Below are 18,549 nucleotides of genomic sequence, written 5' to 3' on the forward strand. Positions count from 1 at the left end.
TACACAGAAGACGAGTCTGGATACTCAGAGTTAGAGGACACCATCAGGGGCGGGACTAGCCAGCTCAAAGATAGCTTCAGAAAAAAGGCAGAAATGACAACAGTATTGCACGACGCTGCAGTTTATTTTAGCTGTAGTCAAAGATGGCGTCTGACGATGGTGCAAACATCTTTTAACACTTCTTCTTCTTGTGGTTTTAAAGACACATCCAAGTAATTTAGAACAGAGGAAAGGGTTGCAGCCCACTCCACTTCAGACGTCATCTTCGTTGTTTATGAGAAACCAAAAGTCATGTGTGTTATATATGCTGCTCAGCGCTGATTGGCTCAGTTAGAATTGTCAGGGGGTGGGGTTATTTAAATTGAGGCCCTTTGCTTCCCATAAAGCATTGTGGCTGGCCTAATTTGGCTGGTCCACTTAGTGACAAAATACATGGTTTTAGAGATATGGTGGGAATTAACTTTTGGTTTAGATTAGGATTAGGAACAAAACAGCATTGGTTATGGTTAGAGTTAGGGTATGGGTGGAGTCACCAAAAATGAATGGAAGTCAATGGAGGGTTTACACAAGGATACAGAGATGTATGTGTGTGTACTGTGCACACACCAATCAATGGGGAAATTGTTTAGTCTGTTATATGAGGACTTTAAAAATCAGCAATTCTCTGAAGATGATTAGGGACAGAAATAGAGGTAAATTTAGTCAAAATAAATAAATAAACAAATACGACCTTCAGGAAGTATAATATATCAATGCGACTTTTAATTAGTTCGGTAACGTCTGGCTGCTCTGGGGCCAAATTTAAAGAATGACTCGAGACTTTTATACGTTTTGTCTTAAACTGCTTTATAAAAAATGCGCACTGACATAAAAACGATCGTTGTATTTGCACCCAGACAACACAATAACTGACAGTCCTGCATGCAGTTGCTCAGTGTGATGGGGGAGGCAGAGACATCCCTCCCCCACCTCCTCTGGGTGAGCGGTTTAAAGTTTCTCCTGCCAGGCTCTGATTGGTCCGTGAAGTTTCTCAGATGGGAATAACTTCAGAGCTCCCAGTCTCCTGATGCACAGCGGTCTGGAGAGCGCGTGAGGCTGCTGCAGAGGATGCCAAAATATGGAGGCTGCTAGAGGTAGAGCTGTGGTTTTATAGAGGAACTTTGGTCTATGTTAGAAAGGAAACCGGAACCTTGGAATATTTATTTTTATTTACGTCGTCAGATGCAGAAAATGTTTGGTTTTGGGGGTTGGATTAACGCGACCTGGATTCTGCTTTTTGCCATTTTTGACACGTCCTTTTCTAATTATTCCGAAGACCAGTGCAGCTGGAGAGGAAGGTAAATGTTTAGGGTTTTATTAGTTTTGTGATGCTTGCACCCAAAATGCATCCCCTTAAATATGCTACAGGTGTGTGTGTGTGTGTGTGTGTGTGTGTGTGTGTGTGTGTGTGTGTGTGTGTGTGTGTGTGTGTGTGTGTGTGTGTGTGTGTGTGTGTGTGTGTGTGTGTGTGTGTGTGTGTGGCGGCTCGTGCAGAAGTCGGTGATCATCGGTGATTAGGATGCAGCGCGCCTACTGGGTGTAATTAAAACGTTTGCATTGCTCTGCTGAGATGTGGTCCCTGGCATGTCTGCAGGAAGCGCACCGGGCAGCAGACATGCCGGAGCCTGGAGGATTAGTTCAAAGGCGTGGAAAAAAGAAACCGATCTGGAGCTGCAAGCTTGCAGATAATTGATTCGTTTATTTAGGATATTTAAAATGTTGGTAATGGCTGCGTTTGGGAGCATTTAGAACACAAATGTGCCGGTAGGTGGCGCATTATTTCAGTTTATGCTCTGAATTAATTTTAAAACTTGGTTTACTTTGACTAAATTCCTTTGATCTAACAAACCTTCTTCTTTCTTCTTTCTTCTTCTTCTTCTTATTATTATTACTATATATTTGTGCAAAGGTCTTAAGCAAAAAGATGAAAATTTTGAGATAAACCTGATTCTAACTTTGTGCCCCCTCCCAGTGGATTGTCCCAGCAGAAGGGCAGCGTGGAGCAGATTTCTCTCCACTGCTCTGAGGGCACTCTGGACTGGCTGTATCCCAAAGGGGCCCTGCGTCTCACCCTCTCACCCCGCCTGGCTTCAGCAGTGGTGGGACCTGGTGGCAGCAGCTCTGGACTCATCACCGCCTGTGTCAAGACCTCAGATCAGTTCCACGGGGCCCAGCTGTACCTGGAGAGAGACGGTGTCCTGGAGCTCCTGGTTGGGGACAGGATAGAGTCATCCCCACCCCCAAGGGTCCGCTGCTTCAGCCGGCTGCCTGGCGAGAAGCTGGCCCTCTTCCTGCAGGCTACGCCCCATCAGGACATCAGCAGGAGGATTGCGTCCTTCCGCTATGAGCTGAGGGGGGACTGGACAGCCCACATGTCTCTAGACTCTAACTCCATCAGCAGTGAAGGTGAGAACAGGTTTCCCCCCTCCCCCCTCTCCCCACTGAAAGGTTCCAGTTGTACTGATTATATTTTACCCCGTAAATCCAGTGAGGATGATTCATTACTCAGTCCAGATTTCTGTGGTTGGACTTTCCACGACTCATGCAGAGTGTAGAGAGGGAGAGGAAGTGGCCAAACTTTCCCCAGAGCTGGTTTGAAGTAGGGGGGTGGACAAAAGCACAGTATGTGGGGACTTCTCCACCGTCCAGAGGCCTTTGAATGGCTGCCGCGTGAGTATTCTGGGATTACTCCGGTCTCCTAGGTAACACAGGGGCCTGTGCCCAGCTGAGATGCTCCCCTCCTTTTGTTGAGCTGCCTCTCTGTGGGGGGACTTGTCCATAGGAGTGTACCCCCCCCCCCCCCACCACCACCACCACCACCACACACACACACACACATTTTTCTCCCACACACTTATTAGTTTGGGAAGGGGAGTTTGTGGAGATGAAGGAATCCCATTTAGGAGGAGGATGCGTGGGATGGGCTGATCAACCATTAGGAAAAGTGCCAGAACTTTTTTCTCTGCAGATTTCTTGTTTCAAGTTTATGCTTTTTTATTGATATTTCTATTATATATGAAGTTTATCTTAGGAGTCCTCTTCTTAGGCCCATGAAGAGGCATGCCTGCTTCAGTTGGGACGTTTCATTTGAACTTTAAATAGTCTAACACCTCCAAACTGCTTTGGTCATCCTTCACCAACTATAAAAGTAACAGCTGTGTGTTTACAGCTCCTTTGTTGTATGTTCTTGACTTTAAGGTTTGGACCACATCTCACATTTCAGTGCATGGATCTGGAGCGGCTATCCTTAGTTTCCAAGGATTTTCATATAAATGGGTTTCTTGAGTCGTTCAAAGTCTGAACTAACTCTTTTGCTTTATATCTTTGCTCCAGACGCCTGCCGACCCTGCAACAACACAGAGATCCTGATGGCTGTTTGCACCAGCGACTTTGGTGAGTGATCAGACGTAGAAACTTAAGCCCAGGAGAACCTGTAAGAAAAATGTCCTTATCCAAAATGTAAAAGGTTTTTCCACCAAACTGGTCTCAGTGTTTCCCTGGCAACATAGGAGAGAGTGCTCTCAAAGAAGTCACAGAGTCATACTTGGCAAGTGTAGATCTTCATGTAGTTTTTGCAATTCAGAAGTGTGAGGAATGTGAGACAGCTTTGGGAAAAGTTGGGGACCAAATGGCAAATAAAATATGTCACTTCATGTTGCAGTTATGTCACACGCCCTAAGTGACCTGATCAGATATTAAAGTTGTTCCAAAAATGTCACAAATTCAAATTTTATGCGATTCCCAGTGATAAAAAACAATGCTTCCTTAGATCGACACCATCTCAGTCCTAAAATGCTTTTGTTTCTGTAGCGCCAATGTTTTGCAGGTCCAGAGAGACTGAAAGGGTCTAAAAACAGCGTCATGGACACCAACAGGGCGACCAAAAGACTGCGTTTTAAACGGCGTTTAAAGTTTAGCGTGAATACAGCATTAGGTCCTCATATCCAAAGCAGAAGATTAAAGATCACATCAACTCCCATTTTGTTGCTCTTTGATTTAGCCCCTGAGTTTAAATCAGGAGTCAGTAACATAGTTTGTGACTTCCTTCATAAAGACTTCAACATCACCCAATAACACTAAAATCCCTTCACGAACACTGTTTGCAGCTAAGACCGGGGTTTTCTGAGAAACAGGATAAACACAGTGGTCCTTCCTGCTCCACAGAACCTTGGAACACATCAGAGAGAACCCAGCAGCACACTGGATGAGACGTTTAGAGTGGAGCAATTACTTGGGCTTGTGGGGAAAGTAAAGCAGCTGGAACCAACTTAGAAGCGGTTTCAGCACCAGAGCCGATGCAGCTCTGGAAACACCGAGTTCAGTCATTATGAGGATCAGTGGGCGGGTCGGGGTTTTCCATCTAAACATTCAAATGAAGGCAGAAACAGAAGTGCTGCACTTAGAGCAACTTTTTAGTAATGAAATGATGTAAAATGTACAGTGGAAACTGACCCGACCGTCCTGTTTCTCTTTAGTGGTTCGAGGTAACATCCGCACGGTGGAGGAAGACGAGAATTTACGGGCGGCAGTGATCATGGTCAGCGCCACCCGTGTGTTCCGTCAGAAGTACGCCCTGTTCACAGGCAGCAGCCGCCTGGCCAGCCGGGGTGAAATTCGGACTCTGCTTCAGTGTGGCGTCAAACCGGGACCCGGAAGCTTCCTTTTCACCGGCAGGGTCCACTTCGGCGAGGCCTGGCTGGGCTGCGCTCCACGCTACAAGGACTTCCAGAGGACTTACGCCGAGGCCAAAGCGGCCCGGCAGATTCCCTGTGAACTGCCTGTAGACTGAAACGCTGCAGCAGAACGATCAATGATGCAGAGTTATTTAGAAATGGTGCTGAAACACATCTCAGTTCAGGAAGAGGCCAAGTGAGTCCATAGAGTCTCCAGTGGATCTTTCTAAAGGACTGAGGAGTGAAACGGACATCCGCTTCAGTGCAATATGCAGTCACAGGCAGTGGAAAACACGGTGGAGTCGAGAGCTGAGCAGTTAAAAAAAAAACCATCACAGAAAATCAAACTCTGAATGAAAAGCTTTCATGTGGCATGAGTTCAGGGACAGGAAAAGCAGTGGTCAGAGCGGCTGAGGACTCTTCATGCAGCTGCTGCTGTGGTTTAACGGTTTACTGGCCACCATGTTTTTCCTCAGATTAAGTGTAACCAGCAAAGTTCAGCTGACTGCTTCAATGCTGTCTTCCTCTAATTTCCTCCTGGAAGGAAAACTATTTGCACTTGTGAAGGAAAGGGAACGGTCTGCAAAGTCAAATGCTGCAAGCACGTAAAACCAAATGAAAGAAAAGCAAATCTATGTAGCGTAGAGGACCGATGGAGAATTTAATATAAGTACAGATGATTTTAGCGTGTATGGTGGCAACATGAAGCAGAGGTGTTGAAAGCTCTTCCATGTTGTAGCCGGCCTGAGACGGGCTTTCAGATGCAGGAGAGGCTTAATTCAGTGACTTATGGTTTAAAAACACGACAGAAACCACCTGAGTTCGGCCAAAGCGGGCAGGAATCTGGTTGCTGATGATTCATTTTGAGCTCCTTGTCAGCAAACGTTAAAAAAACACAAAGTCCACAGTTTTCCTCTGATTTTAAGATGGCGTTTGGCTTGTTAAGACAAAATATGCATTCTGTACAGAACATCAGATATACATCTGATTTCAAATGCACTACACCATCATGAAGGATTAAAACCAAATGACCATGATTTCAACTGCATTGTTTATAAGTGACATGAATTCATTTTACTGTCTGCGGGAGTGTACATATGTTTATAAGAAATATATAATGAAACAAAAACCTATTCTGTCAATGCTGTGGATGTTCTTGTGTTATTAAAATATTCTGTAAGGAAAAATGTTTTTTTTTTGTTGTTTTCTTAAACTTTTATAAACTCTAAGTGTTTTTCCTGCTCTGTAATTCTCATATCTAGAGTGTCGGAGTCGTTTGTACGGCGGTGCACGGTGAGTCTTTACGCTTTTCTACCATCCTTGGAAGTTTTCTCAGACATAAGTCACTTGAAGGACTCGTGAATCAGGTTCCTGAAGGCTCAGAACAAACGCCATGCCAGGAGGGGGGAGCAGGTCTGAAAGGCGGCAGAGATTTAGAGACTGTTCAGGACTCGGGCGGGGAGGGGGTGAAGGCGGGGGTTTGGACAGGGAAGGAGCTTGAAAACAGCAGTTGGAATGCTCTTGTCCTCGGCCTCCCGTATTCACAATCCAGGAAGCAATAAATTGCCATTAAGGGAGAAGCGTGGCAGATCGGACTGGGCTGAGGTGCCACACAGTCGCTTGCTTTATCCTGACCACGCGTGTGCACAAGTGCACAATCAAAGCAACGTTCTTCCCTCCCTGGACCTTACATTTATTTGAGTTAAACATGTCTGTCACTTGGGATTCCTCAGACCAGACTGCATGATAGTTTGTTTTTTTTATCTTTTACAGAAACACCACTGTTTCATCTTGTTGTAAATAAATATGCTACACAGAACGGAGTGAAATTTACAGTGTGCAATCAGTCTGGTTTCTATAAAGCAGCTGAGAGAGCTAACACGGAGTTTGGTCAGAAAGGCTCAAGCTGAGTCCTGCAACTGGACCGCTTTCTCCCACAGAAAGGGCACTGAATCACCGCCGCACCGTGTGACCAAACCTTCCCGACCATTTATTGCCTCAGTGCCCCTTTAAACATCCTGTGGCTGTGCTGCACACACACACACACACACACACACCCTCCCTTGCAGCCCATCTGAAGTTACTGCTGCAGCCCGATAAGCCTAAACAAAGAGCCCACTAACTGTGGTCCCTATCCTGATACATCATGTGACATTTTGACAAAGCTAAACTTCCTGCATTGTTGTCACTTTGTGACCCCAGCTTGAACCCCTAAAAAGGAGAATTTACGTCAAGGCAGCAACAATTACACAGAAATACAGCTTATCTTGTTGTCTCTGAGCATTTTGGAGGATTTATTAGATTCAGAGCCTGAAAACCTTTTTGTGGTGGCACAAGTTTTGCAGTGACTCGCTCCTTCACTTTGTCCTGTAGTGCAGCTGAGGTGAAACTTGTGTGTGTGCCAAAGCAGGAAGTACTCAGAAATGAATAGTCCATTACAGAAGATGGGGGTCTTCGAGTGTAGATGTGCATCAGTCCCTGAGGGAGTTTGACATTCAGAGACACAACTCTAAAGATGAGAGCCGAGACAGGAAAGGTGTGCCTTATTTCAGTAAAGCACAACCCCACACACACAATGCTGGAGCCATGTTTTTCAGGAAAAACCTTTCCTGTTATCCAACCATATAAAGGTTCATAAATCAGACCTGCAAGCCAAAAAAAAAACAAACAAAAAAAAAAAAAAGCTCGGACCTGACGCTAATCCTCCTGGATTTTTCTCAAGTGGAACTGTCTTGTCATGGGTTCTCCATCTAATCCTCATAACGTTGTCCACACACAGCTGCTTGTTCCTGGTTTGGATCCAGAACAGAAACGGCCATGCTCTGACACAAACGGTTCTCTCTTTGTGCCAGTGAGCATTTAAGGTTTGTGTCTGGGATTCACGTCTTACTCATCAGAGGCAGTGAGTGAGGAGATGAGAGTTTAGAGTGCACTGTAACCATTTCCATCCCAGAAGTCCCGTTTCTGCTTTCAGTCAAGAGAAAATCTTTATTCCAATACAACACATAAAATGTTGACACTAAAATTTACACTGAGCTGCTTAAATGTAAAGACTACATATTTAATTTCAACATAATTTAGTGGAATAACTCAGTAGACATAAAGCAACACTAAACAAGTTTCCCACTTCTTCCTCCTACTGGCTGAAAGTGGAATTACAACTGTCGTAAACAACCCTGCTGCCGCCTGCTGTAGCTAGCGCTAACAATGAGCTAACTGATACCAAATAAGCCACAAAGGGAACAGATCTGACTGCTATTATTACTTACAAGTCCAGCAGCAACAAAGCCAGGTCACCATCAATCTGTGATTTTGTAGCCTCCTTTAGCTCCCTCAAATGACTGTAGGCTCCACAGATGGTCACTCTGGCATTTGCTTTTTGCTTCACCTCCAACGACAATACTCTCATAAGCCAAGTTCATATTTCTCTGTCAGAAATTTGCACTCGTTTGCATATTGACGTTGAGGTTTTCCTTATACTTTTCCGTTGGTGTGTGAGGGTTGTGAAGCAATTCTCTGCCAGGACAGCAGGGGGCGTGACTGTTTCTGGGGTATCCTGCCATCACTGCAGCCACATCTCTGGTATGTTTACCACTGTGTGTTAACAATGTGTTAATGTATTTCAGAAACTTAACACAGAAAAATTGTCCCTCGTTCTCCTTCACCCCCTTCATGCAGTCGCCACCTCCAAACCCACGTTTCCCGCAATTTCCTGACATGGATAAAACATTTGTTGCGTGTCTTTGTACTCATTCAGTCACGTGTGTATTAATGTTTATGTCATCTGACTTTTTACATGAGACATTTGTCAATCTGCTTCGTATTTGTCAGTAGATATCTTCAGCTCTTGTTTTATACTTTTGAGGGGAATAGCGGTGCTATTGACAAAGTTAAAGGAAACAGCATCCTGACCAATCACGTGCTTGCGGTTCAAGTCGCTTTCGATAGACAGTTAGCGCTACCAGGATTTCTGTTGATGGAAAGTAACAAAAAAAATTTTCAGAAAAAACTCCCAATACTTTTATTTTCCCAAAGATAATGTCAAGCTAAACGTCTTTTGAGGTAAGCTAATGTGCTTTGGTATGTTTGGGCTTTTCAGAATTGAAATGTGATTTCTCTACACCGCAATTTTAAGTAGAAATTTGTTTGTGTGTGTGTGGGTGTGTGTGTGTGTGTGGATACGTACGAATGACGTGCACAGTATGTGTATGTATATAAAATTTAATGATTGTGTAAGATGAGACCCCAGGAAGAATAGCGACTGTATGTCAGTAACTAATGGGGATCTAAATAAACAAACACAGAACAAACTTAAAGCGGGTAAGCACAGTTTCTGCTCAGCAGAGGGCTACAGAGTGAAGTCCAATGTGACATTGCTAAAGTTTCTGGCTGAAGAACCATTGAAACTGATTTGAAAGTGTAGTGGGAGATCATTTCCTCTCCTGATTAGCGGAAGGTGCCGTCAGTCAGCGTTGGTAACCAATCACCTGCTGGCTGTACAACTACAACGGGCCAATGATGTTCAGCAGTGGTAGAACGCTGAACTGTCTGCTAATTAAGGGCACGCCCCCTTGTCTCTTCCTGCAGTTTATATCACTAACTTTGTCATGCTACGTTCTTTGCCTTGCATCACTCATGACTATGGCTGGGAACAGGCATGTACGGGGGGGGGGGGGGGGGATTGAGCACCTGCGCCTTTTGTCCGAAGTGCCCAAAATGCCCATTTTCCGGTCTTCCGTCAGATTTTACCGTCCAAAATTGTCAAGCATGTCATTGATGGGAGGGTTATCACTGGTTTTGGTTGTTTTTCTGGCTTTCTGGTGAATCTGTGGTGTAGACCCTGCAGGCGTGGACACTGCAGGCGTAGTCCCTGCAGGTGTAGACACTGCAGGAGTGGACCGGCACACTGCAGGCATAGACCCTGGAGGCATAGCCTTGCTCACGGGCCCCAACCCCAGGCCTGGCTCCAGGGTGGGACCCTGGTAACCCTCCGGGACAGGTACTCCGACTCTTTGTTTTTACGTCTATGAAAGATCTTCTGACCTTCAGCTCTTGCTGGGTAGGTTCGCAGCTGAGTGTGAAGTGGCTGGGATGACGATCAGCACCTCCAAATCTGAGACCATGGTTCTCGGCCAGAAAAGGGTGGCTTGCCAACTCCGGATCGGGAGAGAGGTCCTACCTCAAGTGGAGGAGTTTAAGTATCTCGGGGTCTTGTTCACAAGTGAAAGTAGGAGGGATCGGGAGATCGACAGGCGGATTGGTTCAGCATCTGCAGTGATGCGGACGCTGAGCCAGTCTGTCGTGGTGAAGAGGGAGCTGAGCCAGAAAGCCAGACAGGCTCTCGATTTACCGGTCGATCTACGTCCCAATCCTCACCTATGGTCATGAGCTTTGGGTAATGACCGAAAGAACGAGATCGCGGATACAAGCGGCCAAAATGAGTTTCCTCCGTAGGGTGGCCGGGCTCAGCCTTAGAGATAGGGTGAGGAGCTCGGACATTCGGGAGGGACTCGGAGTAGAACCGCTGCTCCTCCGGATCGAAATGAGTCAGTTGAGGTGGTTTGGGCATCTGGTCAGGATGCCTCCTGGACACCTCCGTGGGGAGGTGTTTCGGGCATGTGCTGCCGGCAGGAGACCCCCAGGTCGACCCAGGACACGTTGGAGAGGTTACATCTCCAATCTGGTCTGGGAACGCCTTAGGGTCCTGCCGGAGGAGCTGGTGGAGGTGGCTGGGGAGAGGACGGTCTAGATCTCTCTAGTTGGGATACTGCCCCCGCGACCCGGACGCAGATAAGTGGAGGAAGACGACGACTATGAATCTCTAAATAATCTCTAAATAAATAAACCTGAATGTGTCATGACTCTCATTTTTCAGCCTTCATTCAGCTCACCTGGTCCCCTCACCAAGCTCCTGACAAGCCCTGTTTCCCTGGCAACCACCATCAACTCCATTCATCTCACCTGTTCCTGTAATCAGCTTCATCCACTTCACCTGCTCCTGACTCCTCAGCTCATCACTCACACCTGCTATATATTCACCAGTCTGCCACCAGTTCCCTGCCAGACTATTTACAGCCCTGCCAGTAAATTCTCCAGCGATTCACCCTGCCTGATCTCTGCCTCTGGACCTCGTTTTTCTCCTGACCCCTGCCATTCATGCTGCCTGCCATTTCGGCCTTCGCCTGTCTCCGACTCTGTCTCCAGCCTCGCCCACCTGGTAACTCTGCTTCAAATAAAGATTTTTTTTAATCTATTTTTACTGTGTTTGGCGTCTTCACGGGTCTTCCAAGTTCAGTTCATGACAGAATGACTAAGGGCACAGGAGAACCAAAGATAAATAACTAATGACCTGAGGAGGGATGCAGACAAGGAGACACATAAGGGAGATGCAGGACGCAGACCATGACAGAGGGAGTCATATTGATTAGACACAGGAATGTGTGACCTAGACTGAAACTGCTTAGGAATGAGATTCAAATCTGCATTATAGGTACTGGAAAGGTGAAATCTAAATCCTGCCCCTATTTAAAGTGGGTTTTTCACGTTTGACATAGATAGCTTCTTTTACTCCTCTCTCAAACCATCTCTTTTCTCTGTCCAGAATGTGGACTTTGTCATCTTCAAAGGTGTATCCCTTGTCCTTCAGGTGAAGGTGGACTGTAGAGTCCTGACCTGAAGAGGTGGCTCTCCTGCGTTGTGTTATGTTCTCGTGTAATTGTTGTTTAGTTTCTCTAATGTAAACATCTGCTGGACAGTCCTTACTGCACTGGACTGCATAAACGACCCCACTGAGCTTCTGTTTGGGTGTTTTGTCTTCTGGATGGACCAGGTTCTGTCTGAGGGTGTTGTTGGGTTTAAAGTTTATCAGGATGTTTTGTTTGGAGAAGATTCTTCTAAGTTTCTCTGAGACTCCTGCCACGTATGGGATGATGGTGCCTTTGTGTAAAGGGTGTTGTTGTTGTTAGGTTGGTAACAGGGCTCTCATGTTTAGTGGTAAGTCCAGTGAGAACATGGAATGGGATCAAGAATTTTCTACTGACAGGAAAAAGATCTCAGCTAACATAGCTGTAGATCACACTGGATAACCTTCTGTGGTTGCATTTATTTTACTACCTCTTACTAGAGCTGTCTTTGGTAAGTGCAAAGTGAATTTGGTTGTACACCTGTGCAACAGCAATAAATTATCTTGATTTCTGTTAAATGTACTTCCTGAATGAGTGACTTTTAAGGCTAAAATAACAAAATAACAAATACAGACAGAAGGACGACTTCTTTCTTCTTTTATAATGCGTTGCATCACCACCTGGTATCAGAACAGGACTCAGTATTGGAAGATAATCAAAAATCAAACAACTTGGACTCGGATCAGGGGCAAAAAAGTGGTTGTAACATCTCTAGATATAAGTCAGCTTTAAAAACTAAAACTATTATTTATGAACTAACATTAAAACTAATGATATTAATTGATATATTTTTATTATGCTGTTTGAACCCAAGGGTCTCATTATCTGAATTTTCTAACTTGTTGGATTGGGAATCTGTTTAAAAGTGTTGCTCCATAAGTGCCCCTTTTTTTTATTTGAGCACCCGCCCTGTCAAAGGTCTTTGCACGGCCCTGCTGTTAAGTGTTTATCTGAAAATAAAATATTATCTAAAAGTGTTGAGACAAAGCAACATTGCATTCAGGCTGCAGGGTTGCTGGTGCAAATCCAGTAAGGAAAAAGAGAAAATATCTCTGAACAGGAAGTAGAATTCATAACAAGGAGTGGAGCATTTCACTAGTGGTGGATCTATTTCACCACAATCTTTATTTACAAAAAGAGGGAAAGGACGTGTGTGTTAATGAGGGCTGCATTCCATTCCTGCAGCTGTGCATGCTATTGAATATGAAGAGGTTCTCACAAACATGTCCTCATGATTCCACCTGTGCTTTCCCCACTTTTGCAACTTAGGATGTCATGAGGTATCATAAAGTATCTTTTTTGTCTTCGTTCACACTACAGCTCATATTTTAGCACCCTTCATTTTTAGATCATTGTAAATAAATCTGTTGATTCTTTTAAATTTGAGGTTGTTGTTTTTTTTTTTGTTTTTTTTTTTTTTACTAGATCTGCAGCAGAATGTTTGAAAGCCCAGTTCAACCTTCCAGAATCCTGCAGATGAGGTTCTGGTGTTAGGACTTGACTTTCTGTTCCTGAAGCCTAAATGCTAAATCGCTGCCTAAGAATCACCTCTTCCCCCCTGACAGTCTTGAGTCCATCATAGTTTTTTGTTTGTTTGTTTATTAAACGTGTTATATCCCACCATGTATTTGAAATTGCAGCTAGGCTTCTGATATGGAATGCACCACCAGCTTTTCCATGTCAATAAAGTTTTCCATGAAGGCAAAACAAACCCATCCAACCATGTGGTCTGCTTATGTCTTCGTATGAGTCAGCGGCTGTGCTCTGTCCTGTTTATCTATCAGCAGCTGAGAGCAAGGGGAATCAGTTTGCAGACATCCCAGATTCCCAGCTGACAGTGTCTCATTCCCACAACGCTCCGAAACAGCCGGAGGTGACAAACTCCAAATGGAGACTGTGACTTAGCCAGCATACCCCTTGCCGTTCTGCTCCTCCTGGATGGATGACATTTTTAGACTCATCTTGATCTGGGAAAACTGTCTGGATAAGGAGTTCAGTTTTTATATATTTTTTAATATATTTATTTATTTGTCAGATGCATTTATCCAAAGCGACGTTCAATTGTTAACCTATAGGGCGTGTTGTGATCTGTGGGGGAAACCGGAGTACCCGGAGGAAACCCACGCATGCATGGGGAGAACACGCAACTCCACGCAGAAAGGCCACTGGCTGGTTTTGAACCTGCAATCTTCTTGCTGCGAGGCAACAGTGCTAACCACTGCGCCACCATGCAGTTTGGGTGGGTTTGAGTGGGGGGTCAAGGTAGAATTGAGAGCAAGTGCAATGAGCATGTTTATCTGGCCATGTTATCCCTCTGAAGTGCTGAAGGGAGGAGATCAAGGAGCCCCCCCCCACCCCCTCCTCTTTGTTCCTCAAGAGCCTGCAGATGGCCGTAATCCCCTCCAAAATGTGCGGTGAAAATCCATCAAGACGGGGTGGACATGGTGTAAGGGTGTGGAGGCGGGTGAAGCACAAGTTGGGTCAAAGAAGCGTCTTCGGTTCTTTCCCGCCAAAATAAAAGTATTGTGAGGAAAGACAGAGGGAATGAATCTCAGCCCCCTCTGACAAACGCCAGGCTCAACCACAGCTGCCACCTCCTCTCCGGATCTGGGAGCTGATATTGCCTGAGGGGAGAACGACCACAAGATTCTCCAAACGCTGACGTCAAACACCAGTCACATTACTTAAAGTTATAGATGCAGTGCCTCACAAGGATGTGCAATGGAGCAAAAACCGATGACTGATGTAGAATAACTTTAGATTTATTTTGCATCCTTTGAATTTTGCTTTTCTGTTTTTGCTGTTTGACTCAGGAGAGTTCAAATTAAACATAAAGAGTCAGACACACTTCATTAATCTAAAAACTCTGCAGCACTTATGGTCAGAATTACATAATATTCCTTCCAGAATAATTATCATCAAACTTTATTTATAAAGTGCTCTGACAATCACGAACATGACCAAAGTGCTTTACGCATCAGAAGTATATGTAAAATATGCAGTTAGCAAGCAAGATGCAAACTCTAAGTCTCAGAAACAAAAAGTAAAACTATTAGATCAAGACTCTAAATAAAACTATTACAAAGAGCTTTCTTTGCCAAGTTTGCTTGACAGCTAAATAATGAAAGTGCATTTGCAAATTATTTTTTAAGATCACAAATGAGGGAGCTATTCTGATGAGATAAACCGATACAGTCTTGGAGTCATGGTCGAAAAAGCACGGTCACCTCTCAATGTCATTTTGCACCTGGGAACCACCAGTAGGCACTGGTTGGTGGACTAAAGAGAATGTGGTGCTGATCTGCTGCACCAATATGATACTGGTGCAGCAGATCCAACAGAAAAGACAGAGCTCTTACATGTAGGGCTTCAAAATAACACAAGAACTATGAAAACAGACTTGGCAGTTTGCTATCTCCTCGCTGTGCGTTCATCTTTTTAACACCTTAATCTAATAGCTGAAACGTCTCCTATGGTGGCCATTCAAAAAGCACCCTCCCTTCCCAGATACCTATCCCCATACGCTGAATCAGTTGTTACAAAAGCTATGTGTGAAAGTCTCGTTCTACTGAATAACGCGTGCTGGGACTACGCCGACGAGTATGTGGCAGAAAGTGAACAAACAACCCCGACCTTGTTGAAAAAGACAAACAGGCCATCCTCATGTAAGATTAAAGCTGAAGGTCAGCATTCAAAAATGACAGTATTAATCTAACACACCTGATGATGTGCCATAGGTACATCACGTGCAGGTCCTGCTGGTGCATTGGTCACTATTATTATTAATTCATTTTCTTTATGAATAATCAGGATGTTGAACATTACCTTTTTCCTGTACACTCCTTCTTTAGGAGTTTGCTGCGCCCCCATGATTACTTGTTTTTGTTGTTTGTTTATTAGTTGACAAAACGTCAGTAGCCGTCAGCACCAGTGGTGTGCGTTTCCAGACGAGATGGGTTCTTCTACCACCACCTTTGTCCCATCTGACTTTGTTGACTGGAGCGGGTTTGATGCACTATTTTTAAGCCTGTTACTTTTTCCCTCAGAGAAAACATCTTGAGTTTCGCCCTCAGAGACGCTCTGCACTGTGCCCATTGTTTGGTTGTTTAATAAATAAAGAGGTAGGCTGGAGCGAAACTGCTTCTCACAGTGGTTTTGTTAGGTTACTGGTTTCTCCTTGCATTTTTCTCCTTCAAACATGCCTTTGGGCAAAGATTTGTCAAGAGATACATCTGAAGAGGAAGGCTGTGAGATGTGACGATGAGCCCATGCTAGAACAAATTTATTAATTCTGTTAGATATCATCAACAGGAGGCTGAGTTGTGTCCTGCTTCTCACGCTTTTAAAACATAAACAAGTGTCATATTTATTTTTCCTAAATAATTCTGCTGTTCCCAGAGAAAAACATCTGACTGTTACCGCTGATCAGCCTTTGAGTTTTAGTGTAAACCATCTTTATCACGTATTATTGACACTTACATGTAAATCAAAGTGAAACATCTGAAAACTGCTTTAAAGCTGCTCTAAAAGGAAGCAGACATCATGTTGGATCGTTTGGGACTCAAATAAAAAACATCAAGAAGAAAAAAGTCAAAGGGATAAGTTATGGTGGCCGACTTACAGGCCGTTTTTAGGGACCTCATTGTGTCGCACCTGTTTGTGGTCATAAACGTCAGAAAGGGTCTAAACCTGCAGACGTTTGAACTGTAGCTCTTCATGGTGGGATGGTCCTGAAAAGTTACAGAAATACAAACGCAGTGACTGAGGACCTAAAGCTGAACAGCTTTATATCAACGGTTAAAAAGCAATTAGTTTGTTTAGGGTATAGATTTAAAATGACTCAGTGTCAGTACTTTTGAACTCTATTGATGCATAAATGTTATAAAGATGTAAAAAATTGAGTTTTCTATGAGCCATTAAATAGTTTACTCTATGCTAATACTTGAGTGTATAGCACCAAACATGAAGTATACCACATTTCAACTGATTTTTATACACTAGCAGTTTTAAAATTATATATTTATTTTCAGTTATTCCAGTCAGCGAAGCTTTTAAGGGTTTAGGAAATATCCCAGCTCAAATTATCAACGTGTACAAAGGCATTCAGACAAACTTTTTACTGGATTTGGGTTTACTCTGTAGGGTTTCTTTTCACTTTTAAATCCACATAAATAAACTATGCTATGCTATGCACATGACCATTTCACTAAATTTCAACTAATGCTGTTAGTTCAAAAAGGCAAACAGAAAAAAAAAATTCTTTAGAAAATCAGAAAAGACATCACGCCCAAAACTCCAACATCAACTTTCCAATAATCAAAGCAGTGAACATTTACATCAAACGGTATTAGGAGTGTAAAACGGCCCAAGCTCAGAAGAAATGTTAATGGTGCTGCCAGTAGCTCATTATGGTCACCATGGCAACCAAACACCCATAGCCATTTCTCAATACCCAAGTATGGTAATACGTTCTTGTGTACTTGACAAATATATTCTTGGCAAGGACACCAGAAAGTCTGGTCTACCGAATATGGGAAGACGAGGACGGCATTTGGAACAGAACCATACTCCGTTACAGTTGTGAGCTTTCTCCTCAGCAGTTCAAAGCAAAACAGTTTGTGATGCAATGCATTGTGGGATGCCTTGCTGGCCAAGTCCACAGAAGGATGCAGCCAATGTATGGAACTAGGATTGGGACAATGTTACATGTTACTTGTACCAAGCTTTGTAACCTGTGACATGTTTTGTAACACGTAACTTTGCTTAGTAACATATAACTTTCATTTTGTAATGTGAAACTTCTATTTTTGCAGAAAAAAAAATCAACGTACAAGTTTCAAATAACAACTCTCAAAACACAAATCTCAGTCTACAGTTACAAAACTCAAGTCTACAAGTACAAAACGTTTTGTCCCAATTCTAGCTTGCTTCCAACAGGAATTGTCTTTGACAGGAATCAAAGACTCATGATTGGCTGGTCAGACAAAGCCTGTCATTGTTTCTTTGGGAAGCAAGCTAGAATTGGGACAAAACGTTTTGTACTTGTAGACTTGAGTTTTGTAACTGTAGACTGAGATTTGTGTTTTGAGAGTTGTTATTTGAAACTTGTACGTTGATTTTTTTCTGCAAGTTATAAAATGAACGTTTCATGTTACGTACCAAATGTCACGTGTTACAAAACGAGAATTACATGCTACAAAATGAAAGTCACAGTTACAAAACATGTTACAGGTTACAAAGCTTGGTACAAGTTACAGGTAATATTGTCCCAATCCTAGTTCCATACCAATGTATCCTCGATATAATGTGTGGAGCAAGAACACATCCGGGACCTGTCAGCGTGCTTGCATAAAAGCGTTCTTAGGACTGGAACAGTACTGGAACGTCAGTGTTGATGACGTTCCACAAGGACGTGAGTACACAAGTACAGACAAGTGTGCAGATTGAGAAACGACTCATGTCTCATTCCCTGACAGCAAGCTAAATGAGTCAGACAAAAGTACAGATTGAACTTTGAGCCTCAGACGAACAGTTGCTGAATGACAACTGAAAGACAGACTGAAACATCATTTTGGATCGTGAGCAGCAGGAGGCTCTGATGGTCCCAAGCAGGTTTGTTATACTATCTTTATTACAGGAGAATAAATTATTTTACAAAAGTTCAAACATTTGGATAAAGTCAAATAAAGACAACAATTACATCATCAGATGTGAAACACAACAAGAAAACTTTGTAGAAACTGGGTTTCAGTTTCCCTTTAAACATCATGTGAATGTCCAGGAAGGAATTGTTGCTTTAAAGTTTAAAACCAAACTTTAAATACTGTGTCGTAGAGGAATGTAAGGAAGCATCCCTAAGTGGCTGCTGAGAACTCTTCTCATGCGGGATTAGATGAAAATAAAAAGGAACAACATGTGAAGCTGCTGATGCATCAGATGTGCTGACAGTCAGGCGGCGTGTTAATGCTTCAACAAAGTGCACTCACACACCGTGCACCAGCCCAGCCGCTGCTGCTGCCTGTCTGATGTGTCAGGAGCTGCAGAGTTTTCCTCTCTCATTCCAAGGGAACATGTGCACTGGAATTCTCCCCCAATTAAGACAGGGATTAGCCGGGCCCAGTGTGGGAACCGGCCGAGTGTGGGAAAGCTTCCCT

The 18,549-nt window shown here is 43.8% G+C and overlaps 1 protein-coding gene across 2 annotated transcripts; it reads left to right on the forward strand.

Annotated features, from left to right (window-relative positions):
• The first annotated feature begins 1,014 nt into the window (after positions 1 to 1,014).
• Positions 1,015 to 5,854, forward strand: metrn (meteorin, glial cell differentiation regulator). Of its 2 annotated transcripts, none has more exons than XM_015963417.3 (4): positions 1,015 to 1,337; positions 2,012 to 2,445; positions 3,373 to 3,432; positions 4,515 to 5,854. In XM_015963417.3, exons 1-4 carry the CDS (start codon positions 1,168 to 1,170, stop codon positions 4,826 to 4,828), a joined length of 978 nt encoding a protein of 325 aa, XP_015818903.1. In that variant the 5' UTR covers positions 1,015 to 1,167; the 3' UTR covers positions 4,829 to 5,854. The 2 variants fall into 2 exon arrangements, with proteins under 2 accessions (XP_015818903.1, XP_015818904.1); XM_015963418.3 differs by lacking the exon at positions 1,015 to 1,337 and adding an exon at positions 1,407 to 1,803.
• Positions 5,855 to 18,549: the final 12,695 nt, after the last annotated feature.

The sequence above is a fragment of the Nothobranchius furzeri genome, chromosome 16, assembly GCF_043380555.1.
Source record: "Nothobranchius furzeri strain GRZ-AD chromosome 16, NfurGRZ-RIMD1, whole genome shotgun sequence".
NCBI lineage: Eukaryota > Metazoa > Chordata > Actinopteri > Cyprinodontiformes > Nothobranchiidae > Nothobranchius > Nothobranchius furzeri.